At 39.2% G+C, this 18,884-nt stretch overlaps 1 protein-coding gene across 2 annotated transcripts; it reads left to right on the plus strand.

Moving 5' to 3' along the window:
- On the plus strand, nt 5,721-17,274 carry OLR1 (oxidized low density lipoprotein receptor 1). Of its 2 annotated transcripts, none has more exons than XM_005680848.3 (6): nt 5,721-5,858; nt 7,899-8,000; nt 9,509-9,754; nt 14,922-15,061; nt 15,378-15,493; nt 16,079-17,274. In XM_005680848.3, the coding sequence occupies exons 1-6, from the start codon at nt 5,780-5,782 to the stop codon at nt 16,221-16,223; spliced, it is 828 nt and encodes a 275-aa protein (XP_005680905.1). In that variant the 5' UTR covers nt 5,721-5,779; the 3' UTR covers nt 16,224-17,274. The 2 variants fall into 2 exon arrangements, with proteins under 2 accessions (XP_005680905.1, XP_005680906.1); XM_005680849.3 differs by having other exon boundaries at nt 5,721-5,849.

An 18,884-nucleotide genomic window follows, 5' to 3' on the forward strand; every position in this document is an offset into this window, starting at 1 on the left:
TTATCACAATTAAAAAAAAAAGAACCCACTTATTTCTAATGGGCTTGAATAGCAGAAGTCAAAACATGGCTCTCAGCATGGCCGTGCTCAGGAGCTAGATCACGTGGAAGACAGTGACTGATCTAGTTTTTCACACTGTCCACATGATGGCACTTCTGTGTGAGCTCTGTGTCCCTTCTTCAAGAGACATCAAGAAAAAGTCTGAAGGACTTCTCTGGCAGTCCTGTGGTTAAGACTCCAGGCACCTGTCTGGGGACACTGAGATCCTGCAAGGGGTAGGCATGACCAAAAATAAAAACAAATGAAAAGAAAAGGTTTGAAAGTGAATGCAGATATCTTCTACCAGACAACATGCTTAAAGTCTTGTGTGAAACTGATATTCTCTGTCTTGGTGATCTGAAAACTCTTTCACTGAATCCTTTGAGAGAGTTTCATACTGCATTAGGAGAAGGCAATGGTAACTCACTCCAGTACTCTTGCTTGGAAAATCCCACAGATGGAGGAGCCTGGTAGGCTATGGTCCATGGGGTCTTGAGGAATCGGACACAACTGAGCAACTACACTTTCACTTTTCACTTTCATGCATTGGAGAAGGAAATGGCAACCCACTTCAGTGTTCTTGCCTGGAGAATCCCAGGGACAGGGGAGCCTGGTGGGCTGCTGTCTCTGGGGTCACACAGAGTCGGACATGACTGAAGCAACTTAGCAGCAGCAGCATACTGCATTTATAATACCACTCAGAAGAAATCACCTATGTCTTTTATAATCTGATATAACTGAAAGAACAGTGAACTGAGTTTTTGCGTAGCATCAAACAGAAAAAAGATAGTCAGCAAACCACTTAATAGAGTTGCGGTTTGGGGGGATGGCTTTAGTTCTACTTTCTCAAAATAATACAGTTGAGATAGATTTTCCTTAAATTTCTTTGTAGTTTAAAAATCTAGTTCATGCTGGTGATGTCTTGGTAGTTGAGAACCTCATGTGCTGACTGTTAACTGTTTGCAGAATATAACACAATTTACATAGTATGCCTGGTATAGAAAAGAATGAGATTTCCTTAACAGAAGGCAATCAATCCTTACTTTTCAAGAGTTTATAGTTTAAATGGAGAGATGGAATAACACCAATGGAATTGAAAATCAACACAGTGCCTGTTAGAACTGGACATGGAACAATAGACTGGTTCCAAATCAGGAAGGGTATACATCAAGGCTATATATTGTCACCCTGTTTATATAACTTATATGCAGAGTATATCATGAGAAACGCTGGACTAGATGAAGCAGAAGCTGGAATCAAGATTGCCGGGAGAAATACCAATAACCTCAGATATGCAGATGACACAACCCTTATGGCAGAAGGTGAAGAAGAACTAAAGAGCCTCTTGATGAAAGTGAAGGAGGAAAGTCAAAAACTCAACATTTGGAAAACTAAGATCATGGCATCTGGTCCCATCACTTCATGGGAAATAGATGGGGAAACACTGACACTATATTTTGGGGGGCTCTAAAATCACTGAAGATGGTGACTTCAGCCATAACGCTAAAGGTGTTTGCTCCTTGGAATAAAAGTTAAGACTAACTTAGACAGCATATTAAAAGCAGAGACATTACTTTGCCAACAAAAGTCCATGTAGTCAAAGCTATGGTTTTTCCAGTAGTCATGTGTGGATGTGAGAGTTGTCCTATAAAGAGAGCTGAGTGCTGAAGCATTGATGCTTCTGAACTGTGGTGCTGGAGAAGACTCTTGAGAGTCCCTTGGACTGCAAGGAGATCCAACCAGTCCATCCTAAAGGAAATCAGTCCTGAATATTCATTGGAAGGACTGATGTTGAAGTTGAAACCCCAATACTTTGGCCACCTGATGTGAAGAACTGATTCATTTGAAAAGACCCTAATGCTGGGAAAGACTGAAGGCGGGAGGAGAAGGGGACAACAGAGGATGAGGTGGTTGGATGGCATCACAGACTCAACAAACATGAGTTTGAGTAAACTCCAGGAGTTGGTGATGGACAGGGAGGCCTGGCATGCTGCAGTCCATGGGGTCTCAAAGAGTCGGACATGACTGAGCGACTGAATTGAACTGAACTGAACTGACAGTGCATGTTAGAGTATAGGAAATGAAGGTGGAAAAGGAAATTGACGATGACAATCCAACCTCTAAAAGTTGAGAGGATTTATTAAAACATAAAATAATTGTTTGTGAAGGAAGTACAAGATTTGTAGAGCTTGGCACCAAGTCCCAGACTGCTTAGGGAGATTCCTGTGAGTGTTGGCCCAAAGGACAATGGATGATTATGCTTTTCTGGGTCTCATAAGTGAAGTGTGGAGGTGAATATCAGAACTCTGAGAGATCTGGCTCAATCTTAGGCCTTCTGTAGTTCTTTCTGGTCTTGTGTGTTTCTTTGGGTATTTTAACTATGTACTCACATGCATCCTTCTGATACATTACTTCCCAGGACGTCCCGTAAAGGCTAGGAGGATGGGATATGCTCTAAGAAACACGTGTCATATCCCTTCCCTTAACAAAGTTACCTGCATGTCTCACCTTCTAGTGTATTTGTGCTCAGTCATGTCTGACTCTTTGGGACTCTATGGAGGGTAGCTTGCTGGGTTCCTCTGTCCATGGGATATTCCCAGAAAGAATACCGGAGTGGGTTGCCATTTCCTCCTCCAGGAAATCCCCTGGATCTTCCCAGCCCAGGGATTGAACCCATATCTCCCGTGTCTCCTGCATTACAGGCAGATTCTTTACTGCTGAGCCATGGGGGAAGCCCATAATGGCTCATATTACTCCACTAGGATATTGATGGCCTCCAAAATAGCTGTCACTGTGAGAAATGAAAAGGTTTCCATTTCATTGTGGTGTCATTTCAGTATTTATTAATCACCATTAAAATAATTTCCTGAGATTCTGTTTATGTGAACAGTCACTGTGGCAAATGCAGTAATGTGTTTAATCTTGCTTCCTGGCATTCACAATCAAGGGAGGTGGAATGGGTCTTTAGTTAAAAGGAAAGTAACACTGATTTGTTACAAGCTGATTGGAGGAGGACATATTGGCTACATGCTGAGTTTTCCTTCCTGAACTGTCACACAGAATAGCCCTTTAAGTGATAGACAAACTATTTTCAATTTGGTCCAGGTACCCTGTGCAGAAAAAGGGAGGGCAAAAAACTTAGGGACAGAAATGAAATCCTAATTAAACTATCATATTTGTGAGTTTTCCTAATGGTTTCCTAGATATTTTATTTATTTACTTTCCTCCAATCTTCTTTTATGTAGTCCCTGATTAAAAAAAAAAATTATTTATTTGGCTACACCAGGTCTGAGTTGCAGCATGAGAACTCTTAGTTGCAGCATGTGGGATCTAGTTCTCTGACCAGGGATTGAACTCAGGGCCGCTGCCTTAGCAGCATGCAGTCTTAGCCACTGAACCACCAAGGAAGCCTTCCTATATAGTCCCTTCTTTATATATATATTTTTTTCTGGTATCATTTAAAGCATATATTAGCTATCACACCATTTTTGCCCATAAATAATTCAAAACATATCTCTCATAGATAAGGATTTTTTTTTTTTAAGCAAGAATAACTGCAAGGAGACATTTCTTTTCTGGTTAGGAAGTTGTTGGGGGTGGAGGGGGGATAGGTGGGAATTTTATCAGTGAATAAATGGCAACCCATGCACAGAGGAGCCTGGTAGGCTACATGGGGTTGCAAAGAGTCAGACACGACTGAGCAACTTCACTAGAGAATGTATTCTTGCCTGGAGAATCCCAGGGACAGAGGAGCCTGATGGGCTGCTGTCTATGGGGTTGCACAGGCTTGGACACGACTGAAGTGACTCAGCAGCAGCAGCACATATAGTATCTTTGTTGAGATTCCATAGAAATCCTTGCGACTTAAGGCAAACACATATAAAATGTATTCTTTGATGAAAAATTCAACTGTGTTGAGTGTAAACCTGTATGCAGGTCAGGAAGCAACAGTTAGAACTGGACATGGAACAACAGACTGGTTCCAAAGAGGAAAAGGAGTACATCGAGGCTGTGTATTGTCACCCTGCTTATTTAACTTCTATGCAGAGTACATCATGAGAAACGCTGGGCTGGAGGAAGCACAAACTGGAATCAAGATTGCCGGGAGAAATATCAATAACCTCAGATATGCAGATGACACCACCCTTATGGCAGAAGTGAAGAAGAACTAAAGAGCCTCTTGATGAAAGTGAAAGAGGAGAGTGAAAAAGTTGACTTAAAGCTCAACATTCAGAACACTAAGATCTGGCATCCAGTCCCATTCCTTCATGGGAAATAGATGGGGAAACAGTGGCTGACTTTATTTGGGGGGTTCCAAAATCACTGAGATGGTGATTGCACCCATAAAATTAAAAGACACTTACTCCTTGGAAGGAAAGTTATGACCAACCTAGACAGCATATTAAAAAGCAGAGACATTACTTAGCCAACAAAGGTCCATCTAGTCAAGGCTATGGTTTTCCCAGTGGTCATGTATGGATGTGAGAGTTGGACTATATAGAAAGCTGAGTGCCGAAGAACTGATGCTTTTGAACTGTGGTGTTGGAGAAGACTCTTGAGAGTCCCTTGGACTGCAAAGAGATCCAGTCAGTCCATCCTAAAGGAAATCAGTCCTGGGTGTTCATTGGAAGGACTGGTGTTGAAGCTGAAACTCCAATACTTTGGCCACCTGATGCGAAGAGCTGACTCATTTGAAAAGACCCTGATTCTGGGAAAGATTGAAGGCAGGAGGAGAAGGGGATGACAGAGAATGAGATGGTTGGATGGCATCACTGATTCAATGGACATGGGTTTGGAAAAACTCCAGGAGTTGGTGATGGACAGGGAGGCCTGGTGTGCTGCGATTCATGGAGTCACAAAGAGCTGGACAGGACTGAGCGACTGAACTGAACTGTGTTACTACTGCTAATAATAATAGCTATCGTTTATTGAGTTGTTACTGTGTTTGAAATACAAAGCTTAGCACTTTCACTCAGTATCTTATTTGAATCCCTACAACAGCTTAATCTACATTATCAAGTAGACATTGTAGTGTCCCAATTTATAGCTAAAGACATTCCCCTAGATTATAGACCAAGGGAATAGTAAAGAAAAAAAACACAAACTAGCTCCATCTGCTGCAAATTTCTCTATACTGCCACTGTATGAAATAGTATTTCTAAGTTCTAAAATTACCAAGGTTGTCATGGCTAGAGAGGTGAGTCATGTGATTAACTGCCAAATTCTTAAGCCTATTGCTGACAAAAAAAAAAAAAAAAGAATCAAAATTAAAAAAGAAAATGTGAGACTTATGAAAGACCCCAGTGTAAAGATAGTCTGTTATAGTGAAATAAACATTTATGGATATTGGAATAAAAATCTAGTCTAAATCCACACTCTTCTACAAATTTTGTGGGACTTACTCTTTTAAATTTCAGTTTTCTTATCTGAAGCATGAGTAAACATCCACTCCTCTTAAGGCTCATGGAAAATACAATTTTCCCTTTCATAAATTACTTGGTGAAATATCCTGAAACACTATCAGATTCACCACTTTCCCCTCCTGCAATAAACATATCTCAAGAATTTGCGTCAGCCAACTTCCCAATATGAAGCAAAGCTGCTCCTTCCTCCTACCAATGATTGAGTCATTCCACCAGATATCAGTAGCTATTTAAACACTCCAGGAGGAACTCACCAACTTTTACTTTGTAGAAGTCCTCAACAGCTTCACTCTCTGATTCTTGGAATACATTTGAAAATGACTGTTGATGACCACAAGAGTATGAGAGATCAACTTGATCAGAAGCCAAATGGCGAGAGAGCAAAAGGTACTAGAGGTGGGTAAATGAATACAAGGACAGAGTTCATTTAGACATGTAAACTAACCAAATATAAGAGCAGGAAACTACAATGCCTGAATGTGGGAGGATATTAGAGTTAATAACATTTACTTAAAAGGAAAACAAGTCAGATATAATGGTTATTAAAGAAGTTGATGATAAACTAACTTGGTATGAATGATGATATAGTAGAGGGTGATGATAACCAACTCTTATTGATCATTTGCTATAGGCTAGTTTCTATGATATTCACTTTATATGCATTAAAGCTTTACACCTTGAGGTTGGGACTACTATCATCTCCCTTTTACAGAGGACTAACTGGTGATCTTCCCTGGTGGTGCAGAGGTTAAAGCGTCTGCCTGCAATGTGGGAGACCTGGGTTCGATCCCTGGGTCAGGAAGATACCCCTGGAGAAGGAAATGGCAACCCACTCCAGTATTCTTGCCTGGAGAATCCCATCGACAGAGGAGCTTGGTGGGCTACAGTCCACAGTCGCAAAGAGTCAGACACGACTGAGCAACTTCATTTTCACTTTCAACTGGTGATCAGGAGGATTAACTAAATTACCCAGTTTTACATGGCTATTAAGTGGTAGAGTTAAGACTGAGCTATAATATGGGAGGAATATTGACCAGAGGGAAATGTCGATTGAAAGATTTACCCAGATATTTTTTCCTAATGCCAGGATTGACCAATTATTTGCAAGACACATAATTATCTTCAACTTCCTTTCTGCCAACTTGCCAGACATAGTCTAGGAGCTTAATCACTCTTGAATCAGTGAATGAACCATATTCCTTTCTGTCAAAACTTCTATTTGGTTTGATTCATCTGTAGAGTGCTTTTGACACTTGAGAACTCAGTGAAAATAGTAATATTTGATTATTGATTGATTTGAATCATTATACATTCACACTGGAGCTTTTGTGATGTGATGGTCCAAGCCATGTAGCTACTCGCAATTGGATTAAAGATCTCTGTTTGGATCTTAACATCTGTGTGATCTTAGGCAACTAACTGAACTGTCAGTTTCCTTATTTGCATATAGAGAGTTAGTATTTTCAGTGCCTTATTTGTTTATCTTACAAGGTGAGGAGTCCAAATCCTTTATTTGAAATGTTTTCCTTCTGAACCAATAGTATCTGTGCTTTTTTGGTGATGGGCTTCATAATAAGATATTCATACACTTGTGAGCTACATGATTTGCTTTTATAATAATGGGGATTTTTTTTCTCATAACAAGAGTGCTATAGCTGGTGTGAGTGTAAGACGTGATATTAATATGAAACAGGTGAATAAAGAGTTTCATTTATATTTTTTCTTTGGTCTATAACCCCAGTCCAAGATGTATTTATTTTTAATGAAATAAAAACTGAATAGCATAAAATTATGTTAGTTCTTTGAGGCTTTCTCAGTCTGTTAACTGACTAAAGACTTTACTTGTTTGATGTCTAATATTCATTTATTATATGTTACTTATAACTGTGGTTATGTGTGTGGGGGGTGTGAGTGTGTGTGCACACATATGCATACATACACATGGTCTATACTATAAATATCAGACTCTGCCTTGTGGAGGAAGTTGATCCAATCAAGCTGAACTGAGAGTTTCTTGAGACAAAGCATATGCTTTAGAATCAGATACTTGGAGAATTCCCAGGTAATCCAGTGGTTAGGATTCCATGCTTCCAATGTCATGGGCATGACTTTGGTCCCTGGGCAGGGAAGTTTAGAGTGGCAAGGCCCAAAGGAAAAAAGAAAAAAAAAACTGAACTTAACTAGAATCAGATCCTTGGAGTCAAATAGCTGATATTGAATCCCAGCTCCTAAATTTCATCAGTTGTGTGACCACGGGTAAATTACTTACAGTTTTTAACTGCCCATATTTTTTGTCTGTAAATGTGGATAGTGAATTATTTGCAGAGTCATTGGAAAGACTAGAAGTAAGTAGTGCAAAGTGCCAGGTACAGGCTGGATCCAAAGAATTGTCTGACCACTTACCTCCATCATTTTTGTCTTTCTGAATCACTCTAGGTCTTCATTTTGTTTCTTCTCGGAAGTGGTACCCTGCTGCTGTGACCCTAGGGGTCCTTTGTCTGGGATTACTGGTGACTGTTATATTGCTGATACTGCAATGTAAGTGCTGAAGCAGGGAAAGAAGGGAGAAAAAAAATGAGGGCTTATAAACACGGTTTATTAGTTGGTTTCATAGTAACTATAAACCACCTTGATTTAGATACATTTGAGGCAGACTATTTTTAGGAGTGAATGGGAAGATGAATGAGTTTATTGTGTTCTTCCCTCAAATAGATTGAGGCATGGGGTGAAGATTATGGATATTAGGTTTTTGTTTGATTTTGTTTCCAGAACTTCATAGATAGAGTCCATTTAAATCCCAGAATAATGAGGAGGGAAATAATTTGAAGTTACTAACCCATAAGATCACCTGAGGGACCCCATAAAAAGACATTTCATTTAGTTTACATTGAGTTTTAATACAAGTGGTTAAATACCAATTTAAAGTTAACTCAGAAACACAGTCTTCATAAATACAATATTTAAAATATAACAGTCTTCGGATTTACAATATGGCCATTTAGGAAAGAGGGGATGTCAAGAGGAAAAGAAGTGAAAAGGTGAAAGTGACCAAGAAGGGAAAAAAATGGCTATGATCATACATCTAATCCACCTATGTATTTAGGTTATAGCTTTGAGCTATTTTGGCTCTCTAGAATCCTAGAATCCAAGTTATGAAGGCCTTTGAAGTGCTAATTTGTTCCTCAATTGGTGTTTAAGGTCGCAAACCACTTAGTTTTTCAATCTATGAACACTTTGGACCTGTAAATCTTTTCCTAATGATGTGGGAGAAGAGCCCTTGACTCAGTGGTGGTCATTGGAAGAGTCTTCCTCTGAGGTTCTGACCACTTTTTAACGGGGTCAAATATGGGTTTCAAGCCAAAGGGTCTACTTTGTACTGAACCATCAGACTTATATAGAATTGAGACATTGGACCCTTAACATTTGTTGCCTGCTTGATTTCGCAACCTTCCTTTCATTTTCACCCTTTCTAAAAACAAACAAAAAAAACAAGCTAAAATTGAAAAACTGTTTTCATATTCTTGCGAAAGCAGCTTAAAATAATCCCATGGGAGAGTTTCTCAAAAACAGGGTGAGTGTCACAGTTTTTATGTAAAATCAGGAAGTGTGGAAGGGTGGAGAGAGGGCAATTAAGACACAGAATTAAGACACAGTAACTCATTAATGACAAGTGCTACTAATAGTCACTGAGTATGATTGGTGTCTGACTGTTTTAGATTATCTGCATTTTACTTATGCCACTGATGAGTGACTTAACCTGCGACTTCTTTTAACTTGTGTGTAACTCTCAGTAACAAGTAAATTCTTGTTTGTTTGTTTGTATTTTACCACAAGTATCTGAGAATTTCTCCAACATTAATATATATATATATATATATATATAGCAGAAATATCAAATAACTTCCAAATCCGTAATTTGAGTAAAGTTGGGTTGCTTTGTTGTCAAAACAGATGGCTTGATTCTGTTCTTTGATTTCACCAAAATCCAGTGGAGGCATTTTTTTATTGGGAATTGGAATTGGAATCTAAATTTAGTTCTAATTTAGTATCCCAGGTGTCTGATCTCCTAAAGCAACAGCAAGCAAACATTACTCACCAGGAAAATATCCTCGAGGGACAGATTTTAGCCCAGCGCCAATCAGAAAAATCTTCCCAGGAGTCACAGGAGGAACTCAAAGAAATGATAGAAACCCTTGCCCACAAGCTGGATGAGAAATCCAAGAAACTAATGGAACTTCATCGCCAGAACCTGAATCTTCAGGAAGTTCTGAAAGAGGCAGCAAACTATTCAGGTATGAGGGAGAGAGGGGGTCAAGAGAGACAGTAGAAGCTTATCTGTAAATCTTAACCTTTCTGTTGAAGTGTCCCAAGGACAATATTGGTGTATGGATGCATCTGTCATTTTTCATTTTTCAGATTCTACATTAGAGGTCCTCTATTTTTGTCATCCTTGCTCTGGAGAGTGAAGTTGCTCAGTCGTGTCCGACTTTTTGTGATCCCATGGACTGTAGCCCACCAGGCTCCTCTGTCCATGGAATTTTCCAGGCAAGAGTACTGGAGTGGGTTGCCACTTTCTTCTCCAGGGGATCTTCCAGATCCAGGAATTGAACCCAGGTCTCCTGCATTTCAGGCAGATGCTTTACCCTCTGAGCCACCAGGGAAGCCCCTATCCCATGTCATTCTCACTTTATCACATGTCAAATTCTTGAGATTATCTGATTCAATCAACCACACTTTCTGGTGGGTTTAAGCTTTCCTTCCTCACAAGAGCCTTCTCTTTCTTTCTAAGATTTTAATTTTGAGATTTTCTGGCAGAATCCTCCCACTTCTTTGTACAGGTTCTCATCTCTTTCCATTCCAGTGTATGGTAATCACTGATTTCTTTTCCCAAGTGGTCTCCTTTGTCCTGGGGATTCCTAGCTCTTCATCAGCTTTATTCTATGGGACTGTTTCTTAAAGTATACAACTACGTCAACATTAGTTGAGTCAATAGAGGTGAGCTGGCTTGTAAGTGTTAAGTAGATACTTCAAATCAGATAAAAATGTGAGGGACCCAGGAAGTCAGTGCATATGAGAAGAACTGAGTTGATCTCAGTCGACGAAGTGAACTAAGAATCTAGGAGGCAGGTAGAAATAGTAGCGTCTATAACAAGGAGAGGATAATGTGAACTCTGATAATACAGAACTAATCCATACGTACTATTTAGTTTTTCAACAGTGTGTAATTAAATCAGGTATGTGCTTTTAGTCATAGGGAGCATTAGAAAGTGCGAAATGGAGTTACTTTTGGTAGTACCTTGCTTTCTTGGTGGGGTGCCTGAGAATCTTATTCTTGACAATAGCACCTAACTGCCACTTAATAAACAGAGATTTCTCTAGCTTCTTGCTTGTACAGCTCATGGTCTCAACCATGTAAGTTTGTTGACTAAAGATTACATAGTAACAGTTTACAGATATCCATGCATTAATTTTGTAGATCAAAAAGTTGAAACACAGGTAAGTTTAATGATAAGTAGGTTCATGTAAACTTTTGCAGTTTACAAATACCTTCAGTATGTATGTGCTCAGTTATGCCCGACTCTTGGCGACCCTATGGGCTTTAACCCACCAGGGTCCTCTGTTCATGGATTTCTCCAGGCAAGAACACTGGAATGAGTAGCCATTTCCTCCTCCAGGAGATCTTCCCAACCCAGGAATTAAACCCATATCTCCTGCATTGGCAGGCAGGTGGATTCTTTACCACTGTGCTACCTGGGAGGCCCTCAGTATGTACAGTTCAGTTCAGCTCAGTCGCTCAGTCGTGTCCGACTCCTTGCGACCCCATGAATCGCAGCACGCCAGGCCTCCCTGTCCAAAACCAACTCCCGGAGTCCACTCAAACCCATGTCCATCGAGTCAGTGATGCCATCCAGCCATCTCATCCTCTGTCGTCCCCTTCTCCTCCTGCCCATAATCCTTCCCAGCATTAGGGTCTTTTCCAATGAGTCAACTCTTTGCATGAGGTGGCCAAAGTATTGGAGTTTCAGCTTCAACATCAGTTCTTTCAATGAACACCAGGACTGATTTCCTTTAGGATGGAAGGGTTGGATCTCCTTGCAGTCCAAGGGACTCTCAAGAGTCTTCTCCAACACCACAGTTCAAAAGCATCAATTCTTCGGCGCTCAGCTTTCTTCACAGTCCAACTCTCACATCCATACATGACTACTGGAAAAACCATAGCCTTGACTAGATGGACCTTTGTTGGCAAAGTAATGTCTCTGCTTTTGAATATGCTATCTAGGTTGGTCATAACTTTCCTTCCAAGGAGCAAGTGTCTTTCAATTTCATGGCTGCAATCACCATCTGCAGTGATTTTGGAGCCCAGAAAAATAAAGTCTGACACTGTTTCCACTGTTTCCCCATCTATTTCCCATGAAGTAGAAATGGGACCAGATGCTCTGATCTTAGTTTTTTGAATGTTGAGCTTTAAGCCAACTTTTTCACTCTCCTCTTTCACTTCCATCAAGAGGCTTTTTAGCTCCTCTTTACTTTCTACCATAAGGGTGGTGTCATCTGCATATCTGAGGTTATTGATATTTCTCCCAGAAATCTTGATTCCAGCTTGTGCTTCTTCTACCAGGGTTATTTAAATTTCCAAAATAAGCAGAAATTTTTAGATAAGCTGATTTTTTTAAGCAAGTGTCAATTGTATATTGAATCTCTTTAAGGAAAGAACAGCTGAGGAAATAAAACCATCTTAAATAAGGCTTAAAGGAAGGAACCTAATATATCAAGGACAGGGATGTTTATATAAGCAAACATAGCTACATATCAAAAATGGTTTATTTCACAGGTGGGGCCATAAACTAGTCTTGTTTTTATCAGTCATATGGGATTAAAATTATGTCAGGACTGTTCAGAACCATCTTCCAGTGATGCCAAGTTTAGACAACTAATCAAAAACACTAGATGATGTGTCTTTTGCTGGCAGACATGCTTTTCATCAAGCAGCTTTGAGAAGATTCTCAAAAGCAACAACAAAATACTATGCAGAAAAATATGCCAGTTTTCTCAAGTTTGAGATAAGTTTTATCTTTCTTACTGACAAGTCTGTGATTCTCCATAAAAGTATGAAGAGGGCGAGATGCTGAGAAATTCACATATGTAGTTTGCTTGAGGTCAGCCAGCTGGAAAGATGCAGTGCCTTCCAAGTAACAGATATTTTAGCACTGGAATTAGTGGTGGTTCTCAACTTTTAGTGTACATAATTGTCACCCAAGTAGCCTGTTAAAAGTGGCAAGTTCCAGATTTTCCTCGAAACACTGTATCAACATATCTTGATAGGCACCAAGAAGTATTTCCTCAATCCATTCAAACTCAGGAGCTTGAGAGGTAATGTGATATAATGGGGGCTTCCCAGGTGGCTCAGTGTGTAAATAATCCACCTGCAATACAGGGGTAGCTGGAGCCGCAGTTGTATCCCTGGGTTGGGAAGATCCCCTGGAGGAGGATATGGCAATCCACTCCAGTATTCTTGCCTGGAGAATCCCATGGACAGAGGAGCCTGGCGGGACGCAAAGCGTCAGACACTACTGAAATGACTGAACACACACACATGGGATATACTGATAAAACACACAGATGCTGGATTTAGACTGCCTAAGTTCAAATTCTCATTTTCTCTGTCTTTCAAATGAAGAAAATGAATGAACTTATACATACTGTTGTTATGAGGATTAAATGAGCCAATACATAAAAATTACTGCCAACCATTAATGGCACCTAGCAGTTTTTGTGTTTGTTAAATAAAAAATAATTAAAGAAATACAGGTGGTTTGAATACATTATGAGATTCATCTTTTTCACTTTTTCATGACTTGGAAAACCTACCTAGACTTTTCTTTTAGTTCAAGAAAGCCAGTATTCTCTTTCCTTCAACATAGTAGGACAGGACTATGTAAACCGAGAAGAATCTTGCATTCTCTGCTTTCAGCCCGGTGTTCTGTATGTCCTCTTTCATTCACTTTCTCCTTTCGTAGTTCAGTGCCCTTCTGTTTTGTCCTCTCTGATAAAGCCTGTTCTTACAAAACTATCGGATGATTTTATGCCACAAAGTGAAATTGAAATGTTGCCTTTCTCAAGGATTTGAGTTTTGTATTTTTGGTCACAGCATAGAACAAAGGGCTTTGTTCCCTAGTAGAGAGGTTCCAAGTATTACTAACACACAGAAGAGATGGTGATGATGGTAATGAAGAAAGGAAGAAAGGGGAAGGGTGAGAGGGAGAAAAAGGTGAGGGGAAGTGAGAGGAAGAGGGAAAGGAGGAGAAGGAATTGGGGAGTGTTTAAAATATCTGTAAACACATAGACAGGTTTCCCTGGTGGCCCAGATAGTAAAGAGTCTGCTTGCAATGCAGGAGACCTGGGTTGGGAAGTTCCCCTGGAGAAGGAAATGGCAGCCTACTCCAGTATTCTTGCTTAGAAAATCCCATGGACAGACGAGCCTGGCAGGCTACAGCCCATGCAGTCACAAAGAGTCAGACATGACTGAGTGGCTAACACACACAGACACACAGACACTGTGATGTTTTTGCCTGTCGCCTAAGCCCCGATGTTTTTGGACTTCCTGGGAATTTTGCTGCTGAAAACTCTCTACCTACTGAAATCTTGTTGAAATGAAGATGCCCACTTTGCCTCCATATACTTTCTCCCTAAAGCAGCTCTGTCCAAAAGAAAATACAGGGGATACCACACATGCAACATTAAAGCTTCTATTATTCTATAAAATATTACAGAAAAACTTTTTGGCCACCCCAATAGGAGCCACAGGAAAAATGAAAAAGAAAGAGATGAAATTAATTTTAGTGACATATTTTATTTCATTCAATATACTTGAAATATTATCGCAAAACTAATCAGTATAAATATTATTCATGCAATATTTTACATTCTTTTTTTATACTAAATTTTCAAAATTAGGTGTATTTTATACATACTGCAAATCTCAATGCAGATGAGCCACGACTCAAGTACTCAAAAGCCACATAGGGCTACCTATCCAGAGGTAAGAATTATAGGATCTAAGCCTAACTTTGCTATTCAAAGAGCTAAAGTTTTAAAATATATAAGCACATCTTTTAGTAACAGAATAGCTACTAAATATTCATCCCCTCTCATTTCCATAGTTCCAAACATAATTAAAAAAAATAGATCAGTATCTAATATTACATCCCAGCTCAAGCCTTGCTTTTTAATTTAGTTTTCTAAAATCAGAATGCATATTTTTTCCTCCAAAAAAAAAAAAAAAAGGAGAAATAAAGACTCTAGGCTATTTAGGAATTTGCAGAGTCTGGGTGTAATTCTGACTAAGAAGAGATGGCATGCATGTGGGAGTCCTGAGAGGTGAACTGAGTTAAGAATTGTAGAAATATTAATATCTTTTCTCAGGCACAACTCACTGATTAGATATACTGTATTTCCAAGGTCCTTGTCCCCAAGACTGGCTCTGGCATGAAGAAAACTGTTACCAATTTTCCTCTGGCTCTTTTAATTGGGAAAAAAGCCAGGAGAACTGCTTGTCTTTGGACGCCCACTTGCTGAAGATTAATAGCACAGATGAACTGGTGAGTGTAATGGATGTGTGGGATGTGTCGGGCTGGATTATTGGGTCATAGGTAAGCAGATCTGGTTTAGACCCTCAGAAGAGGAGTGCTTGCTTAAGAATCAGAATACGTACATGATTTCTAGACTTGTGTGGCCATTGGATATGTGCGTGACCTTGGATGGACAGGTTACTAAGTATTTCTAGGCTCCACTAGACATCGCTGTAAAGCCATGGAGAGGATGTCAAAGTTCTCTTTGAGTTCTTTAGTTTCGTGAATCTAATCTAAAAAGTCCACATCCACTCATTCATCAACACAGAAATGTTACTCCCCACAGGAATTCATCCAGCAAATGATTGCCCATTCCAGTTTCCCTTTCTGGACGGGGTTGTCAATGAGGAAACCCAGCTACTCGTGGCTTTGGGAAGATGGTACTCCTTTGATGCCCCACTTGTAAGTTTGTTGCTCTTTTTCAGTGTTGTTTATTTATTTATTTTTATTTTTGTCGCTTTGCGTAGGCTTTCCCTAGTTGCCGTGGGCATGGGCTGCTCCCCCGTGTGATGCGTGGGCTTCTCACTGCAGTGGCTTCTCTTGTTGCCAGGCATGGGTCCTAGGGGGTCGGACTTCCGTAGTTGTGGCTCTTGGGCTGTAGAGCACAGGCTCAGTAGCTGTGGCACATGGGCTTAGTTGCTTCAAGACATATGGGATCTTTCCAGACCAGGGATCGAACCTGTGCCCCCTGCATTGGCAGGCAGATTCTTATCCACTGAACAACCAGGGTAGTCTGTAAGTTTCTTATTCTTCACTGAACCTGCTAGTGAAGTTACTGCTGCATTCCATGCAGTGTCCTCTTCTTGCTGGAAAGAATCTTGGGGAATTTCCGAATCTCTCTCTCCAACTCTCTCACACAGCAACTTGCCCATTTACCCATTCGGATCTTCTCTAAGCTTTTCCTTCTCACATTTATTACTGACTTGAAGCTTTAAGACAAGGTGGCAGTAAATCTGATTTTTCTCTTTTTTTCCTCCCTGCCTGCAGGTTTAGAATTCAGGGAGCTGTTTCCCATATGTATCCTTCAGGGACCTGTGCGTATATTCAAAGGCGAACTGTTTTTGCTGAAAACTGTATTTTAACTGCATTCAGTATATGTCAAAAGAAGGCGAATATATTGAGAGCACAGTGAATTTGAAGGATCTGGAGGAAAAGAAGGAGAAGACCTTTGAATTCTCTTCTGGAGTTTAAGCTATACTTCGTTACTTAGGTGTAAACCATTAGAGCCTCGGGAACTGCCTGCTACTAGTTGAGTGCAGAACTCCTTAGCAGAGACTGGCCCAGCTGCCTGGCACCTTGATAGCAAAAGTTGTAATTCCCTCTGTATATTTTTCCCTAACTTGTTCCAAGTCCTCCCCTGCCGGACTTCAGAGAAGTCAATTTTCCTGTTTCCATTGTTTCTAAGAATTTGTTGCCTAACTCAAGGTCACACAGCATTTTTCTCATTTTTGTCCTATGCTTTCTTCTAGACATTGTAGAGTTTCAGATTTTTCATGGAAATCTAGAACTTATTTTAGGTTAATTTTTAAGTGACATATGGATGTATGGAAGTTTTTTTGTTTTTTGTTTTTTGGCTTGTGGGGATTCAATTGTTTTTGCAACATTTGTTGAAAAGACTATTCTTCCTTCACTACATTGCCTTTGCACTTTTGTCCACAATTTTCCATACATAGCTGGGTCTATTTCTGGACTTTCTATTCCTTTCCATTGATTTATTTATTATTCTTGGCTTACAACAGCACCTTGATATTTTGAATTCTATGGGTCTTTAATATATCTTGAAATCACATGGTAGTAGTTATTCATTGTTATTCTTTTTTAGAGTTGTTTGGTTAATCTATGCTTTTGTATTTCTGTCTTAAATTGGCTTGTTCATTTCTAAAAAAAAAAAAAAACTTTAAATTTCGAATTGCACTGAATCCATACATAAATTTGGGGAAAATTGAATTCTTAAAAATATTGATTTGTTCAACTCATGAAAAAGGTGTATTGCTCTATTTAGGTATTCCTTATGTTCTTTAAGAATGCTTTTTAATGTTCTTTGTGTAGATGTTGTTAGATTATTATCATGTATTTCACATTTTTTATGCTACTGTAGATGGTATTGTTATCATTTGTAGTTCTTATTTTCAAAGTCTTCTGCTAGTATGTAGAATTATAATAAAGTTTCATATTAATATTATACCCTGAAACCTTGATTAACTCACTTATTTCTTCTAGTAAGTTTTTTCTGTGTGTATTTCATTAGATTTTCTATATATATAATCCTGTTATTTGAAAAAAAATACTTTTATATTTTTCCTTTCTGGGTGATTTCTTTTTATTTTCCTTGCCTGATTTCATGGACTAGAATATCTAGTAAAATATTGAATAAGAATGGTGAGAGTACATATCTTTATTTTGTTCTTGATTTTGGGAATAAGTCATTCAGTGTCATACAATTAAATACGGTGCTGTGTATTTTTCACAAATGAAATTAACCAGTTTGAGGAATTTTCCTTTTATTTCTATAATACTGAGAGGTTTTATTAAGAATGAGTATTGATTTGTCTTGAGAAGAAAATGATAACCTACTCTAGAATTCTTGCCTGGAAAATTCCATGGACAGAGAAGCCTGGTGAGCTACAGTCCAAGGAATCACAGAGTTAGACATGACTGAGAGACTAACACATTGATTTGTCTAATATTTTTCCTACATCTATTGATACCATTATATAGTTTTCTTTTTTTTTTTTTTTAACAAGGTAAGTTACACTGTATAATTATACAAGGCTGGAGTTGGTGATGGACAGGGAGGCCTGGCGTGCTGCGACTCATGGGGTCGCAAAGAGTCGGACATGACCGAGCGACTGAACTGAACTGAACTGAAGCCATATTTGGATTCTTGGGATTAAAATTATTCTTGGGGTTAAAATTATCACTTTAATATATCACCAAATTTTAGATCCACTAAAGTTTGGCTTAGGATTTCTGCAACTACGTTTATGAAGGATACTGATATGTAATTTTTTTTCGTGTAATGGCTTTGTCAGGTTTAGGCTTCAGAGAAGTACTCCTTCATGTCAAGTTTTGGAAAGATTTTGTGTAAGATTGGTACCATTTGTTTACTTAGTGTTTGAAGCAATTTACCATTAAAGTCATCTGGGCAAACATTTTTCTTTGTTTTATAAGATTTTTAACTACTTACAGTTAAACAGTCCATTTCTTTAATCGATGCAGTGCTATTCAAATTACTTATTCTTGAATGAGCTTTGGTGGCTCTGTCTTTCGAGGAATTTGTCCATTTCATCTAAGTTTCTATTTTTTTTTTCTGTTTTTGGCCTAACATTTTTCTTTATATTTTCTTATTATTTTAATATTTCTAGAGTCTGTAATGATGCTACCTCTCTTATTCCTGACATTGTTTACTTGTGCCTCCCCCTACCTTTAAAAAAAAAAATCAGTTTGGCTCTATAATGTTTGCTTTGAAATCTATTTGAATGAAACGAATACAGGCAATTCTGGTTTTTAATTTATTTTTGGTTGCACTGGATTTTCATTGCTGCATGTGGGCTTTCACTAGCTGTACAAGCAGGGGCTACTCTTCTTTGCGATGCCTGGCTTCTCACTGCAGTGACTTCTCTTACTGCACAACATAAGCTTTAGTAGTTGCAGCATGTGGGCTCAGTAGTTGTGGCACATGGGCTTAGCTGCTCCACGGCACATGGGTCTTCCTGGACCAGGGAGCCAACCTGTGTCCCCTGCATTGGCAGGCGGATTCTGATCCACTCTACCACCAGAAAAGTCCCTATTC

The sequence above is a fragment of the Capra hircus genome, chromosome 5, assembly GCF_001704415.2.
Source record: "Capra hircus breed San Clemente chromosome 5, ASM170441v1, whole genome shotgun sequence".
In the NCBI taxonomy this organism is placed as follows: domain Eukaryota; kingdom Metazoa; phylum Chordata; class Mammalia; order Artiodactyla; family Bovidae; genus Capra; species Capra hircus.